Source organism: Ranitomeya imitator, chromosome 4 (assembly GCF_032444005.1).
Source record: "Ranitomeya imitator isolate aRanImi1 chromosome 4, aRanImi1.pri, whole genome shotgun sequence".
NCBI lineage: Eukaryota > Metazoa > Chordata > Amphibia > Anura > Dendrobatidae > Ranitomeya > Ranitomeya imitator.
The window spans coordinates 72,811,883-72,828,821 of NC_091285.1; the positions used below are offsets into that span (position 1 = coordinate 72,811,883).

Below are 16,939 nucleotides of genomic sequence, written 5' to 3' on the forward strand. Positions count from 1 at the left end.
CATTAGATGTTTTTACTATTGACACTGCATAGGCAGCATCAATAGTAAAAACTTCGTTACCGCCGCTATTAACCCTGTGTGACTGAGTTACCCGCGGCATAACGCGGTCCGTTACCGCTGGCATTAACCCTGTGTGAGCGGTGACTGCGGGGAGTATGGAGCGGGCGCCGACTGCAGGGGAGTAGGGAGGGACTAATCGGACTGAGGCCGTCGCTGATTGGTCGCGGCAGCCTTGACAGGTAGCTGGCGAGACCAATCAGCGACTTGGATTTCATGACAGACATTGGCCGCGACCAATGAATATCCGTGACAGACAGAAAGAAGGACAGAAAGACGGAAGTGACCCCTAGACAATTATATATTAGATGATTAAGTAAATTCCCTGAGCTGCATGATGGTGGGCAAAGATGCCCTCCGCATCCAAAGATCCCAACAGATACATGTGCTGGACGCATAGTGATAGACAATGCTACTAAAAAGAATAGCAACAATTGCTCAAAAATATAACTAGATTATTATTATTATTTATTGTTATAGCGCCATTTATTCCATGGCGCTTTACATGTAAGGAGGGGTATACATAATAAAAAAAAGTACAACAATCTTAAACAATACAAGTCATAACTGGTACAGGAGGAGTGAGGACCTTGCCCGCGAAGGCTCACAATCTACAAGGGATGGGTGAAGATACAGTAGGTAAGGATAGAGCTGGTCGTGCAGCTGTTTGGTCGATCGGTGGTTACTGCAGGTTGTAGGCTTGTCGGAAGAGGTGGGTCTTCAGGTTCTTTTTGAAGGTTTCGATGGTAGGCGAGAGTCTGATGTGTTGTGGTAGTGGGTTCCAGAGTAGGGGTGATACGCGAGATAAATATTGTATACGATTGTGGGAAGAGGAGATAAGAGGGGAATAGAGAAGGAGATCTTGTGAGGATCAGAGGTTGCGTGTAGGTAAGTACCGGGAGACGATGTCACAGATGTATGGAGGAGACAGGTTGTGGATGGCTTTGTACGTCATGGTTGGGGTTTTGTACTGGAGTCTCTGGGCAATGGGGAGCCAGTGAAGGGATTGACAGAGGGAAGAAGCTGGGGAATAGCAGGGGGACAGGTGGATTAGTCGGGCAGCAGAGTTTAGAATAGATTGGAGGGGTGCGAGAGTGTTCGAGGGGAGGCCACAGAGCAGGAGGTTGCAGTAGTCAAGGCGAGATGATGAGGGCATGGACTAGGGTTTTTGCAGATTCTTGGTTGAGGAATGAACGGATTTGTGAAATATTTTTGAGTTGAAGTCGGCAGGAAGTGGAAAGGGCTTGGGTATGTGGTTTGAAGGAGAGATCAGCGTCAAGGATTACCCCGAGGCAGCGAGCTTGTGGGACTGGGGAGAGTCGGCAGCCATGTACTGTAATGGAAAGGTTCGTTGGGTGGGTCACGTGAGATGGGGGAAAGATGAATTCTTTTTTGTCCATGTTAAGTTTCAGAAATCTAGTGGAGAAGAAGGATGAAATAGTGGACAGACATTGAGGCATTCTGGTTAGAAGGGAGGTGATATCTGGTCCAGAGATGTAGATCTGTGTGTCATCAGCATAGAGATGATGCTGAAAGCCATGAGATGCTATGAGCTGTCCCAGGCCAAAGGTGTAAATGGAGAAGAGCAGGGGCCCTAGGACTAAACCTTGTGGGACTCCGACAGATAGGGGGCGAGGTGAGGAGGTGGTGTGTGAGATGACACTAATGATAAAGTATCTGTGCTCATCTTTAAGTAGCACTATCTAGATAAGTTATGTCATCACTATGCATCCAGCTCATGCACCTTAAGATCTCTGAATGCTGATTCCAACTTTGCCCCCCCCCCCCCCCCCCACACACGCAGATCAAGTAATTTACTTAGTTTTTCATAACTGTTCAGTATATAAGGCTCTAGCCGAGCCACTGAACTTAACCCAGAGGAAGCCACGTCCTGTGGCGATAAGCACGTTATTCTTATTGCTATACTAGCTGAAGAGCCCGGCGTTGCCCGGACATAGTAACTAACTGTGGTTAGTTATAACAAATCATAATGATGATCCTCCATCCCATAGTCCCGTGCCCATATACCCATCATACATATCCTCCATCCCGTAGTCCTGTGCCCATATACTCATCATGCATATCCTCCATCCCATAGTCCCGTGCCCATATACCCATCATACATATCCTCCATCTTGTAGTCCTGTGCCCATATACTCATCATGCATATCCTCCATCCCGTAGTCCTGTGCCCATATACTCATCATGCATATCCTCCATCCCATAGTCCCGTGCCCATATACCCATCATACATATCCTCCATCTTGTAGTCCTGTGCCCATATACCCATCATACACATCCTCCATCCCATAGTCCTGTGCCCATATACCCATCATACACATCCTCCATCCCATAGTCCTGTGCCCATATACCCATCATACACATCCTCCATCCCATAGTCCTGTGCCCCTATACCCATCATACACATCCTCCATCCCATAGTCCTGTGCCCCTATACCCATCATACACATCCTCCATCCCATAGTCCTGTGCCCATATACCCATCATACACATCCTCCATCCCATAGTCCTGTGCCCCTATACCCATCATACACATCCTCCATCCCATAGTCCTGTGCCCCTATAACCATCATACATATCCTCCATCCCATAGTCACGTGCCCATATTACCCATCACACATCCTCCATCCCATAGTTCCATGCCCATATACCCATTGATATCATCTTCGCCATGGTAACCATTGACATCACCATGGCAACCTTTTATGACACCATCATCACCATGGCAACCATTGACATCCTCGTCGATACACACGTGTGTATATATATATCACACTGTATATACAATATATATATATATATATATGTGTGTGTGTGTATATATATCTTTTCCAGTTCACACAGGTGACTCTACACATGACTCTCTTTATTGCAGTGTTGCTACTGAATTATTTTTATTTTTTATATATACATTTGTGTATTATCTGTACAAGGGCATAGCACCTCTCTCCGTTACTGAATACTATTTGGAAAAAAAAAAAACCTTTAGGGAAGTGTCTATTCACAGCCATCTCAGTTATCCAATATATTTCCATGGCTTTCTTGGTTATCCATCTGGTGATATGCTCTGTATCCTCGTCCCGGTTTTTGGCCAGCTATTTAGGAAGTACAGCCTTTCTTTTGTACTTGTCTATCTTCTATTTTTGAGTCATGTTACAAGGTTATTTTTCCTCACTCTGAACGTCCTAAAAACTGAACCCACAACATTTTTTTATAGTATAATCGTGTGCCAAAATAAATAGAGACGTTCAAAACTTCAACTCATCCCCGAAGAAGAATAGGCTCCGCTCTTCTGTGGGTTGGCCACTAAATGACGTGTCCTTTTTATGTGAACACACTGCCATAGATAAGCTCTTGCTTTTCTAAATCCTGCTGTAATATGAGCTGCCCTCATGGTCATATGATCTCTGGGTGGCTGAGAATCTCCGGGCTTCCTCTGGTGTCACATCAGGGGGCAGTATAGGACCCTGAGCATGGCTTGCTCCATTCAGCAAAGCTCCCGCTGCTCCTGTGCGTGCTGCTGCACACGGCTCTCTGCAGAGCTCTCCCCTGTTTCTGCATTTATACAGCAGTGTGTAATATGTACATATCCTGCTCTATCCTGTGTAATGTCTATATACACCTTGCTGTAATCCATGTAGTATATAAATACATGCATATCTTAGTCTTTCTCCACCATCCATCCACCCAATTATACTAGAACACCATTAGGCTAGGTTCAGATTGCGTTAGTGCAATCCGTTTAGCGCCAGCGGATTGCGCTACGCAATGTGATATAAAGGGGTCGCGTTAAACGTCCCCGCTCTCCGATCCCCAGATCTCCGAACTGCGGGAACGGACCGCGGGCGCGCCTCGGACGCTGCACCCTCCATGATAGAAATCTGCAGTGGTAAAAACTGCATAAAACCCGCACAAAATCTGCATCAATTCCGCGGCAAATCCGCAGCTGCGGATTCTGCCAGGAGATGCGGATTTTGTGCAGAAAATTCTGCACCACGTGTGCACATAGCCTATCGGTGACTTGCCTGATGCGCTATATGACGCTGGGGGAGGAGTGGAAAGGGTTTGGGCAGAGTTACAAGGGCTGTGCTCCCTGCTGGCTTGCAGCCATGCTCAAGTGATGATGGGAAATGTAGTCAGAAGGAAGCAGGATTCTAAGAAGGAAGTGATGTCCGTGACGGCACAGCTGGTGCGAGGTCGTGAAGCAGAAAGGCATAAAACATGAAAATGGCATATAATTGTCTAAGGGGTACTTCCGTCTGTCTTTCTGTCGGCAACTTCCGTCACGGAAATCCCGCGTCGCTGATTGGTCTCATCAGCTGCCTGTCATGGCTGCCGCGACCAATCAGCGACGGGCACAGTCCGATTAGTCCCTCCCTACTCCCCTGCAGTCAGTGCCTGCATACTCCTAATGCCAGTGGTAACGGGCACTCTAACCGCTGCAATTAACCCTGTGTGACCAAGTTTTTACTATTGATGCTGCCTATGCAGCATCAATAGTAAAAAGATCTAATGTTAAAAATAATAAAAAAAAAAAACTGCTATGCTCACCTTCCGTAGTCCGACGATGCGCTCGCGGCTGCCGCCAGCTTCCGTTCCCAGAGATGCTTTGTGAAATTACCCAGAAGACTTAGCGGTCTCGCAAGACCGCTAAGTTATCTGGGTAATTTTGCAATGCATCCTGGGAACGGAAGATGGCGGCAGCCTCGCGCATAGGAACAGCTTCGCTGGATCCCGGCGGGTGAGTATATAACTATTTTTTATTTTAATTATCTTTTTTTAACACGGATATGTGCCCACACTGCTATATACTACGTGGGCTGTTATATAGCGCGTGGGCTGCGTTATATACAGCGTGGCTGCTATATACTACGTGGGCAGTGTTATATACCACGTGGGCTGCATTATATACTATGTGGCCAGTGTTATAAACTATGTGGCCAGTGTTATAAACTATGTGGGCAGTGTTATATACCGCGTGGCTGCTGTATACTACGTGGCCAGTGTTGGATACTATGTGGGCTGTATTATGTACTGCATAGCTTGTGCTATATATTACGTGGCAACTGTTATATACTGCATGGCCTGTGTTATATACTGCGTGGCTGCTATATACTATTTGGGTTGTGTTATATACTGCGTGGCCTGTATTAACGCATCGGGTATTCTACAATATGTATATAGCAGCCGCATAGTATATAGCACAGGCCACGTAGTATTTGTCTGCTATATACTACATGGCTCATATACTATGTGGCCTGTGCTATATACTATGTGGTTTACATACATACATACATACATACATACATACATACATACATACATACATACATACATACATACTCTAGAATAATACCCGATGCGTTAGAATCAGGCCACCATTTAGTATAATTATATGCACCTTTTATGCTCTGTGCATAAGTAGATTAGCGACTATATCCACATGAAGCACATGAAGAGAAATCATGAGTCAATGCTATATTATCAAATAGCGAATTTTTACTTCAAACAGTAAACCCACATGTTTAAAATGCATGCGAAAATTAAGCAGGAAAGTAGTTAAAATAGTAACCATAAACCTAAAAGTGAAGCGGTTCACAGCACTGATGTTACAGCACTCTGGGTCTAAAAAATGTATTGTACAGTTATCCATCCCAGGTAAAGAGCAAGTAAATAATTAGACTTGGTACATCATGCATATAGTATATCTTGTATAGGATGGGTCTGTGACAAACAGGGAAAAGATGGGTATCCAGATCGCTCTTATAATGGCGGTAACATGGTATCCTACATAAACAGGGATATGGTTTTCCAAATCAGTCTCTGCACTGTGGCCTCAGTGTTACAGGGTTCTGAACCGGTTTGTGAAAAACCAAAGCAAAATATAAGGGGAGGTTTGTGGACAGTGGGATAACTGTCCAAAATTCTATGCATGTGCCCGTTAGTCAGTTGTGCAAGTCAAATGGTAGAGATAACATGAAAATCAATTAGTAGTAGTAACCCATGGCTTACAGCAGTGTTTTCCTGGAACCGCTATCCCCATCGCACGTTTCACTAGTTTTGCCTCCTCAACAGCATAACATGCGTTGGGGACAGCTGTTCCAGGCACACATTGTTGTCAGCCATGGGTAACTACTAGTGATGAGCGAGTACACTCGTTACTCATCATTTCTGAGCACGCTCAGGTATCCTCCGAGTATTTGTGACGGCTAGATTGTTTTTGTCGACTCAGCTGCATGATTTATGACTGCTAGCCACATGTACTCAGGCTGGCTAGCAGCCGTAAATCATGCAGTTGCGGGGATGAAAACGAAATCTCCGAGCACTCAAATACTCGGAGGATACCCGAGCGTGCTCGGGAAAACCCGAGCAGCAAGTATACTCACTCATCACTAGAACTAATAATTGATTTTCATGTTATTTGTACCATTTGACTTTCACAACTGACTAATGGGCACATGCATAAACAGTATTAATCAGAACCTGTCAGCAGATTTTGCCGCTGTAAGCCCTGAAAGGCAGTGGCCGTATCTTGTCTACAGCATTCTATGATGGGTGTTTGGGTGTCGTCTTATAAATTTATTACCCACCCCAAGGAGACTGATCTGTGCCTCTAGCTGTACAATTTTTTCCCCTCATGGAGATTGTGTGTATATAATAATATTATTTTTCTATAGCGTGAACATATTCTGCAGCACTTCACATTTTAGAGGGGACTTTCATCATACGTAACTTTTTGTGAGCTGGTGACCCTCTTAAGAGAACATAAAGCTATGTAGTTCCCTGCAGGTCACCATGTGATCATAAGACCTTACGAAGGACAAGTATACCATGAATTTCATATAAAATAGAACAGTCTAAGTTGACAATAGCTGAGCTTCATCTCTAAGACGATTAGATGAAGGAACTTTAAATGTAAATTATGCCATGCATTACCATATTTTTCGGGCTATGAACACGCAGCGGATCATAACACACCCCAAATTTTCAGGAGGAAAATGGGGAAAAAATGAATGCGTCAAATGGGGGTCCGTCTTAAAGTCCTGAATACAGCTTACCGAGGACGGGAGCGGAGTTACAGGGGGTGTTTGGTGGTCTGGCGATGATATGACCCAAGACTGGTGCGCAGGTTCCGCTATGCTCAGTGGTGTGGGGACTACGGTGACATTTTTTGAAAGCCCGTGGCCCCCACACTATTATTACCTCAATGCTGTGGCCTCAGGGAAAATGGCCACCAGAGGTGCGCATGCGCAGATTGAGATCTCGGCAACAAGATCTCCATCTGCGCATGCGCCGACGGCCATTTTCCCTGAGGCCACAGCATTGAGGCAATAGAAGTGTGGGGGCCACGGACTTTCACAAAATGTCGCCAGAGCCCTTCCCTTGCACGACCGAATCTGCCGCACCAGGCTGGGGTGGGAGCGAGATCATCGCCCTGCAGTGTCGGACCACCGGAAGATTCTCCCGACTCCTACTGCCACCAAGCTAACTAAGTACATTCAGACTATAAGACACGCCCGTTTTCCACAAAAACCATTTGGAGGAAAAAGTGTCTTATAGTCAGAAAAATCTGGTACTTTATATATAAAATCACTACAAAAGACTTTGTACCTGCAATTCTTTCAGAAGGACGTCATGTTGTGGATTGTTGTGTTTTCAGGCTCTTACAGCTCTTCTTTCTGATGACAGCAAGTTTGGATTCATAGTAATAGATGGAAGTGGAGCGCTTTTTGGAACTCTACAAGGCAATACAAGAGAAGTGCTGCACAAATTCACTGTGGATCTTCCAAAGAAGCATGGTGAGACTCATTGACCTGTTAGATCTTAACACGAGGGGGGTGGAACTCAATTAGCTGAGGAATGTTGATGTTCTGAACCATTAGTGGAGCCAATCTTGAGTCGTGTCCACTTACAATGTCCCCTCCCTCCCCCCCCTATATATTGATGCATTGTTTTCCCATAAGTCTGGTCCTAGATGATGGCCCCTTTGATCTCTGTAATGTGACTATATTTTGGTCTTCACCCTTGTTCCTACAACAAGACTATGCACTTTACCGGGATTCATCCTAATCGGGTTGACTATATTCTTGCTCCCAATAGGATTGACTATCTATACCCGTAGATAAATACTGTATATAGAATTTTTAATATGGGGTATTAATGAATACTAATAAAGATTTACATATTTTATAGGAAGGGTATTTTTTTTTAAACACAAAAGATCACTCTTCAAGACGAATAAGGGTTTTCCTTGTTTGTTGGATGATCTTCAGCCAGTTTACACTGCATTGTTATTGTGAAATGAGCGTTCCAAAGAATGCTTGTTCATGATTATCTTGCAGTGTAAATGGACAATAAGGCTGTGTTCACACGTTGTTGTTTTTTTTTCAGCTTTTTTGCGTTTTTATGCAAGTTTTCACATACGTTTTAAAGTACTAGCCAAGTTTGAGATTTGAGAATTCTCGCGCACAGAGCTTGGTTTGTCCTCAGCATTATGTGCAAAACCTTGGGTTTAGAGCATGTCACTTCTTTCAGCGTTTTTTACCCATTGAAAGCAATGGGTGGTGGAAAAAAAATGCTGAAAAAATGCAGGTATCAGTTTTTGCTGCGTTTTTTTGTGTGCCAAAACCTGATTAACTAGAATCAGTTTTGTTTTTTGGTTTTTTTTTTGCACTAATCTTGCTTGAGACAAATGTACCATGACAAAAATGATGCAAGAATCGCAATAAAAACTAAGCAAATCCTGCTTTTTTGAGGCTAGTTTCTTACTGCCTAGAAAGTAGGTTTTGCCTTAGGAAAAAAGCGCAGCAAAAATGCAAAGTGTGAACATTGCCTAAAGGGGTTCCTCAAGAAAGTGGCCCCTGTTATGTAATTTAGATGGTAGACCGTCAGTCACATGTTGGAATCAGTTGAAGTCTGAAGGAAAAACTGCTCCTTAGACTTATGTCTCAACTTGATAGAGCTCTATCGCAAGCACACATATCCTGGTGAGCTGCCGGAAAAGGGCTGTGACAGAAGAAGAAACAAATGTTCTTGTTTGGCTGAGAAGGGCTGTGACAGAGGAAGATACAAATCTTCTTGGCTGGCTGAGGAGAAGGGCTGTGACAGAAGAAGAAACAAATCTTCCTGGCTGGCTGAGGAGAAGGGCTGTGACAGAAGAAGAAACAAATCTTCTTGTTTGGCTGAGGAGAAGGGCTGTGATAGAAGAAAATACAAATCTTCTTGGCTGGCTGAGAAGGGCTGTGACAGAAGAAGATACAAATCTTCCTGGCTGGCTGAGGAGAAGGGCTGTGACACGAGAAGATACAAATCTTCTTGGCTGGCTGAGGAGAAGGGCTGTGACAGAAGAAACAAATCTTCTTTGCTGGCTGACTGCTCATGAAGACACAGCTGAGGATGGAGGAAACAAATCCTTTCCACTCAGTCAGCTGAGAAGATTTTTTTCTTCTGATATTGCAGCCTTTCTCCTCAGCTCGCAAAGGTCTTAAGACTGGTGTTTCTTCAGACAGCAAGTGTATGAAGCGAGGACGCGCCCACTAGACGAGCTCTGGCCGGGAGTACGTATAACGCATACATACCTTCGGTCCAAGCGAATTCCTGCAGTGCACAGTGCTAGCGCTGCGGGGGGATTCATAAGTCGGTGGCCACACAGAATGACTGCAGACATAACCATTTAGACCATACAACCCCATTAAGCCCAAACTAAAATGCTAAAGCAGTAATATATTGCTCTACATGAAGGGTGATTCTTCTCGTCTTTGCTCCTCATAATGTAATGTCTCTTCCTCCCACAGGCAGAGGAGGGCAGTCTGCTCTGCGTTTTGCACGTCTACGAATGGAGAAACGTCACAATTACGTTAGGAAAGTAGCAGAAACTGCTGTGCAGCTGTTTATCTCTGGCGATAAAGTGAACGTAGCTGGTCTCGTGTTAGCGGGGTCAGCCGACTTCAAGACGGAGCTTAGTCAGTCTGATATGTTTGATCAGGTGAGAGGTTTATTACTGGTAAAGTCCACCTGTGCCGAGACTGCTGCCATCTAATGCCCACGTGACCATAAACGTCATTGTCGTACTTGGTGCTGTAAGGTATGACACACATAATTGGGGTCTCTGCCACGGTTTCCCTGTCTCTCGGCTGTGTCGCAATCTTCTTTTGCTGCTTATACACAGACTGTGAAGGTTTATGCCCCTCAGATTTAATAACCCTGGCAATTTATAAAAATTGTCCTGTGGCACTTATATTCGCCTGCTTTATTCATGTAGCTCAACTTGCTGCCCTGTGACTGACATAGTAATTGATGTCTTGTGTTGGCACGTCATCAATTTTGTGTATGGTGGGGGGCGTTGAACCTGTTCGCTTTAGTAGCCGAGATGGCCCCTTTCTATCTTTGCTACTGCATAAACATAAGAGGGGCAACTTTGGGTAATGAAATGAGCATTCTGCCAGCCACCTTCACATACAGCCCTGATCATGTGCCTGCACTGGAAACTTGTCAACATTGGGTTGGGAGTGGAATTGCTGAACCGGAGACCAATCCGGATAGGTGGAATACAGTGCACTATTGAAAATTAAAAAGATTTATGATCGAATTCTGAATACATCTAAATGTGATGTTAAGTTTATGATTGTATTACTTAATGGTTAAGGTCAATTTGTGTAGCCCTTCATTAAAGAAAACCTGACTGGTCCCCATGAGCACTAACCCATCAGCATTTTGTATATGTACTGCTAGATTCCCTTCCTAACCAGCCCTTTACACCCTTAGTCACCTAAACCCATGTTTAAAGTATTTTAGAAACTATTTTTTTTTTTAATGCAAGTGTGCCTTGTTTTATGTAACAAAGGGTATAAAGGGCTGGTTAGGCAGGAAATTTTACAATAGATACACAAATGCTGGTGGGTTAGAGGGCATGGGGGAAGCCTGTCGGGTTCACATACCAATGACACTTACACGTGAGTGCAGAAAGAGTAGGTCCCAAATACTATGGCTCATCAAACATTTTTGTTTGGATTTTCTACAAACTAAAGAATACAGCTGCCCTATGTAAGCGCTAAGGCTAGTTTCACACTAGCGTTTTGAGGAGCTGCGGAGGGCTGCAGACTTCCTCAATGAAGCCCCGCCCTCGACCGCACCTCCGCCGCTAGCTCTGCCTACTTCTGCATGCGGCCTGCGTAACCAATCTTTAACATTTGGTACGCAGGTTGTGCGGCTGTATGCGGAAAAAGAAAATTGCTACGCGTCCTATGCTGGTCGCCGCATCGTCAAAACGACGCATGCGGAAGCATCCGCATACAGCCGCACGACCTGCGTACCTAATGTTAAAGATAGGTATGCAGGCCGCATGCAGAAGTAGGCAGAGCTAGCGGCGAAGGTGCGGCCGAGGGCGGGGTTCACGGAGGAAGTCCGCAGCTCGTCAAAACGCTAATGTGAAACCGGCCTAACATGTATGCAAACAATGAATAGATTATCACTAGACTGCATTACTGCTATGCAAAATATACCATATTTTTCGGAGTATGAGACGCACCTAGGTTTTAGAGGAGGAAATTAGAAATATAAAAAAAAAAAAAGTGGTCATGACACACTGTTATGGGGGGTGGGGGGGGGGAAGCTGCTGCTGACACTGCTATAGGGGTAATATCCCCCATCTAGGCATATATGGTCCCCCGTCCTGGTGTACATGGGGCCCTCCCATCCCCGTCCTGGTTTACATGGGCCCCATTACAAAGCACACACAAAAAAAATTAATTCCGCTATTTACCTTCCCTCTGCTCCCTCCCTATTCTGATGCCAGTAGCTGATTTCAGCGTGTAACAGCATATGGCGTCACTGCTATGCACCCTCATACGCTGAGGTCAGCTTCCGGAATACTCTGATCCCCACACCCGGGACTATGGGTGTGGAGAGCAGTGAATCTTTTTCTTTAATAGCGTTCACAGTGTTGGCCGCAGCTGCTGGCTCCTGTAGTGACTGGGCGATGATGTGTGCCCGCTATTAAAGAGAATGAATATTCACTGCTCTTCACTCAATGAGTATCAGTTCTCTTTAATAGCGGGCACACGTAATTGCATGGCGGCTGCGGCTAACACTGCCCAGTATTAGCGAAAATAAATATTCACTGCTCTCCACTCCCATAGTTCCCCTCATCTTGCAGTTCCGGCCTCAGTGCATAGAGGTGGGTGGGACTATGGGCATGGGTGCAGTGAATATTCTCTTTAACAGTGGGCACACGCATTAGCTGCAGCAGCCGGCTCCTGCCTACTGTAACCCGCTTGTCTGCTGCTGCCGCTCCTCTCTCATCCACAGACACAGGGGACATAAATATATTAGTAACCATCTGAACTATAAGAAGCACCTTCAAAAAATTTTAGAGGAAAGTGCTTCTTATAGTCTGAAAAAACGGTACTTGTCCCATAAATTGACCAATTCACGAGACCCCACCAGCCGCAACAAGGTGACCTTAGATAGAACCCTAAACCTAATATTTATCAAACATGCCCCTCCTTAGGCTGATGGTAGGAGTACTCGATCAGAAAAGGCAGCTCTCACCACCTCCAGTAGTATACTACAAAAAACTGACCTGCACCTCCAACCAGAATAAAGCAAGTGTAAACAGGTGCAAGCTGCTGTGACTGCATATTTTACAGACCAGAGTATAGCAGCTCACAGTAATTCCTGCGGTGAATGCAAACATTGAGTATATGAAATTGAGTGCATTACTGCTATATAGAATATACTTATTGGTGCACAAATCGGACAATGCACGAGAGCCCACCAGCCTCGGCAATTCATATCTTTGATGGTCGTTTCTACCCCAGTCCCGTTAACTTTTTGTGAAAATTGATGTGGCTTAGCTAGAGGCTGCGTGAATTAATCGTAATATCCGAGAAGTGTGCTCCAGATTTTGTCTGGAGTACATTTCTTATGGTGGCGCACAGCAACTGAAAAATCCCTAAATTCATTAAGACGTTCACGTCTCAATTAATTTGATGCATCTTGCTCTAGCTCAGCCCTAAAAAAACAAAAAAAAGGTCTCTATGAATTTGTGCTTTAGTTTCCACTCTTGTGATCCCATATTTAGTCTTATACAGACAACCTGTCGGCTCTTCTGTGATGCTTGTTGTACTTAGAGGTATTCCCATCTCCAAGATCCTATCCCAATATGTAGGAGGAATAATAATAATGTTAGCAAATACTTCCAATTAGAAACTGTAGTGCAGTTCTTCTGATTCGCCATGTCGCTTACTCCATGTGCAGGAGATAGCCATGGTTACAAGTCATAGTGAGTAAGTTAGCTTTTACTGGTCGTAACCAAGTATACCTCAGCTACTGCAGTGCCCTGCATATGGGGTAAGCATAGCAAATCAGAAGAACTATACTACAATTTTTTTTCAAAAATTTGGTCAAAACGGTCAGTCTGTTGGGTCTGCACTCCTCTCTTCAAAATTATGCAAAGATCTTAATGAATATTTTTTTCTGCTGTTTCTGCAATCCACACGTTTACTGCACAGAGCAGATCTGCACAATTATTGGATGTACATGATTCTTTGTGTTCCTTTTGCAATTGTTTAAGGATGAACTTCTTGTTTCTTTGCAGCGATTGCAATCCAAAGTTCTGAAGCTAGTAGATATCTCTTATGGGGGAGAAAATGGTTTTAACCAAGCAATTGAGCTCTCGACAGAGGTCCTTTCTAATGTGAAATTCATCCAAGAAAAGAAGCTAATAGGTATGTATGGTTTAGGCTCGGTAAGAACACAAGGTTTCTCTACAAGTAAAATGGGGCACTGAGGTCGCGATTCAGAAGTGTTTTCACCAGATTTCTGCTGTAGTGTAGACTTTGAAAAGTCGCACAACTTTTGTACAATTGTTGCTTCTCCCCCCCCCCCCCCCCCCCCCTGCCCAGGAGCTGTGCTATGATCAGACCATGTTCCTGTACGGTCAGACACGGAAATTACACAGTACACAGCAGAAACGCATATATTAGATTATCTCCGCTCAGGAACATTTCTTTTTAACTCATCAAGTTGTGGGACTTATTTTTGTTCCATGATCTATTAAAGTGGGGACGTACTAGAAAGAATGAAGAAAAGGAATAAATAAAAAGAATGAACGTAACGTATAGCTCCAAAGATATAGAGAGGTATTATAGATTTCTTATGAATATTGGCCATGGAATGAACATGCAATATATGTACACTATAGAGGAATGAACACACATGTTCATTCCTCTATTCTAAATAATATAGTGGTAGATGCTGGGTAACCGCTTTAACACGCACTTTGTATTAATAGGAAACTTTGTATACAAGAATAGTAGAGGATTGTAAGATGCAAAGGTTCTTATCAGAGACATACGCCTCTTTCTCAAATTATGAGTTAAGGTACCTTCACACATAACGATATCGTTAACGATATCGTTGCTTTTGGTGACGTAGCAACGATATCGTTAAAGAAATCGTTGTGTGACAGCGACCAACGATCAGGCCCTTGCTGGGAGATCGTTGGTCGCTGAGGAAAGTCCAGAACTTTTTCGTCGCTGGACTTCCCGCTGACATCGCTGGATCGGCGTGTGTGACACCGATCCAGCGATGTCTTCACTGGTAACCAGGGTAAACATCGGGTAACTAAGCGCAGGGCCGCGCTTAGTAACCCGATGTTTACCCTGGTTACCATCCTAAAAGTAAAAAAAACAAACACTACATACTTACCTACCGCTGTCTGTCCCCGGCGCTCTGCTCTGCACTCCTCCTGTACTGGCTGTGAGCGTCGGTCAGCCGGAAAGCAGAGCGGTGACGTCACTGCTCTGCTTTCCGGCCGCTGTGCTCACAGCCAGTACAGGAGGAGTGCAGAGAAGCAGAGAGCCGGGGACAGACAGCGGTAGGTAAGTATGTAGTGTTTGTTTTTTTTACTTTTAGGATGGTAACCAGGGTAAACATCGGGTTACTAAGCGCGGCCCTGCGCTTAGTTACCCGATGTTTACCCTGGTTACCGGCATAGTTGGTCGCTGGAGAGCTGTCTGTGTGACAGCTCTCCAGCGACCAAACAGCGACGCTGCAGCGATCCGGATCGTTGTCGGTATCGCTGCAGCGTCGCTTAATGTGAAGGGGCCTCTACTTCTTCCCAATTTCCACTCCGTTCCCGGATGTACCATTCAATCTGATGAAATGCCAGCACAGTGAGGTATCAGGTTACACCTTGTATTATCCTCTATAGACAGGAGGAGTGTGGAGCAGAGGGACCCACAGAAACATTGTGCTGAGCTTTTTAGCAAGCCTTTTACCTCATCCCAGTGCTGCATTCATGTCCAAACAGCTCCAGGCTGCTGTATAAGCTCCTCCATGCTTAAAAATAACACCAGGATCCCTGTGTGTGCTGTGCATGGGAGAGTTCATAGCAGCAAGTCTCCCCCTACCAGCTCAGAGTGAATTGCAAATTAGGAAATGGCGCACAGTTGTCTAGAATTAGTTTATGGACTAAAATTTGTGTGTTTCTTTCACAGGGAGATACTTTGATGAGATCAGTCAGGACACGGGGAAATATTGTTTTGGTGTTGAAGACACACTAAAGGCATTGGAAATGGGAGCAGTAGAAATTCTGATCGTGTATGAGAACCTGGATATCATGAGATATGTCTTAAGATGTAATGGCTCTGAAGGTAATTCTCCCCCTTCCCAATCAAGCTGTTTGAAAGCTGCTTGAAGCTCCAATAAGCCTGACATTGTTTTCCCCCTTTTTTAGAAGAGAAAGTTCTTTACCTAACACCAGAACAAGAAAAGGACAAATCACACTTCACTGACAAAGAGGTATGAATTATGTAGTAACGGTCCGGCTTCACTATTGTTGGATCAGCTGATATTGTAATATCTGTTGCGAGTAAAACTGGGCACAATACCAGAGTAACCTCAATGGGCACGACTCATCAAAGCATTGACGCCAGAATTCTGACTTAAAACCTTTAAAAATAAATTGCAAAATTTAGGAGCACCTTGGAGTTGCGTGTCAAGATCTTGCATTTTTTGTTGTTTATATGACCATTTCTCCCATCCATAACCAAGTGAGCAGAGTTTGGGTGGGTGCTGGATGCCCCTGCTCGTCTAATTCGCAATGAACCATGGTGACAGTCCCGAAGCCAGAATTCTCACTTCGGTACTAGAGTAAGTCCACACCACTTGTCAGATGCTTCAGATTTCATGAGTTGGGATCATCTGATTCCAGCACACTCCCTCATCAAGATAGGTGTGAACAATGCCGGTCTTGATGAATCTGGTCCAGTCAGCATTAATGGACTGTGATCCATGAAACCTATTGAATGAAGCAATGTAAATGCAAAATTTAATGTAAATAATGGGCTCTCTACATACATGGGACTGAGGCTACATTCACACAGTTGTGTGTTGTCTGCATTATTCTCAGACATTGACCCATAGTTTCATTGATACAGTTTTAAAACCGGCTCCTTCTCTCCGTTGGTGAGACTCGGAGCATGTCCTAATCTCTTATGTGGCTCAGACTGACATTAAAGTTTATGGAGGATTAGTGCAAAACTAATGAAACACAGATGATATACTTTGTGATTCAGTTTTCTCTTTTGTTTTTATCCCATCCAGTTTAGAGTGAACGGATAGTTTAGTTCAGTCTACCTGGTCAAGCCGAAAAAAAAGTAATCCTTACTGGCCACTGTTTTCAACAGCGATCTGGTCTCTTCCAGCACCTCATGGCCACGTTTGTGACCTGTACAATCAGTGTCACCGGTGTGAAGCACCGGTTACTCTCTGTGTAAGGCTATATTCACACTTAGCGGTTTTTACCGCGGAACCGCCGCGATTTTGATGCTGCGGGTCCGCAGCAGTTTCCATAGCG

At 44.5% G+C, this 16,939-nt stretch overlaps 1 protein-coding gene across 1 annotated transcript in view; it reads left to right on the plus strand.

Annotated features, from left to right (window-relative positions):
- The window catches only part of ETF1 (eukaryotic translation termination factor 1), a 56,396-nt gene that overhangs the window by 26,826 nt on the left and 12,631 nt on the right, over positions 1-16,939 (plus strand). The window contains exons 5-9 of the mRNA XM_069763818.1: positions 7,739-7,877; positions 9,873-10,063; positions 13,676-13,805; positions 15,579-15,734; positions 15,818-15,882. Coding sequence (XP_069619919.1) covers positions 7,739-7,877; positions 9,873-10,063; positions 13,676-13,805; positions 15,579-15,734; positions 15,818-15,882 — 681 coding nt within the window. The remainder of the gene's footprint in view (positions 1-7,738; positions 7,878-9,872; positions 10,064-13,675; positions 13,806-15,578; positions 15,735-15,817; positions 15,883-16,939) is intronic.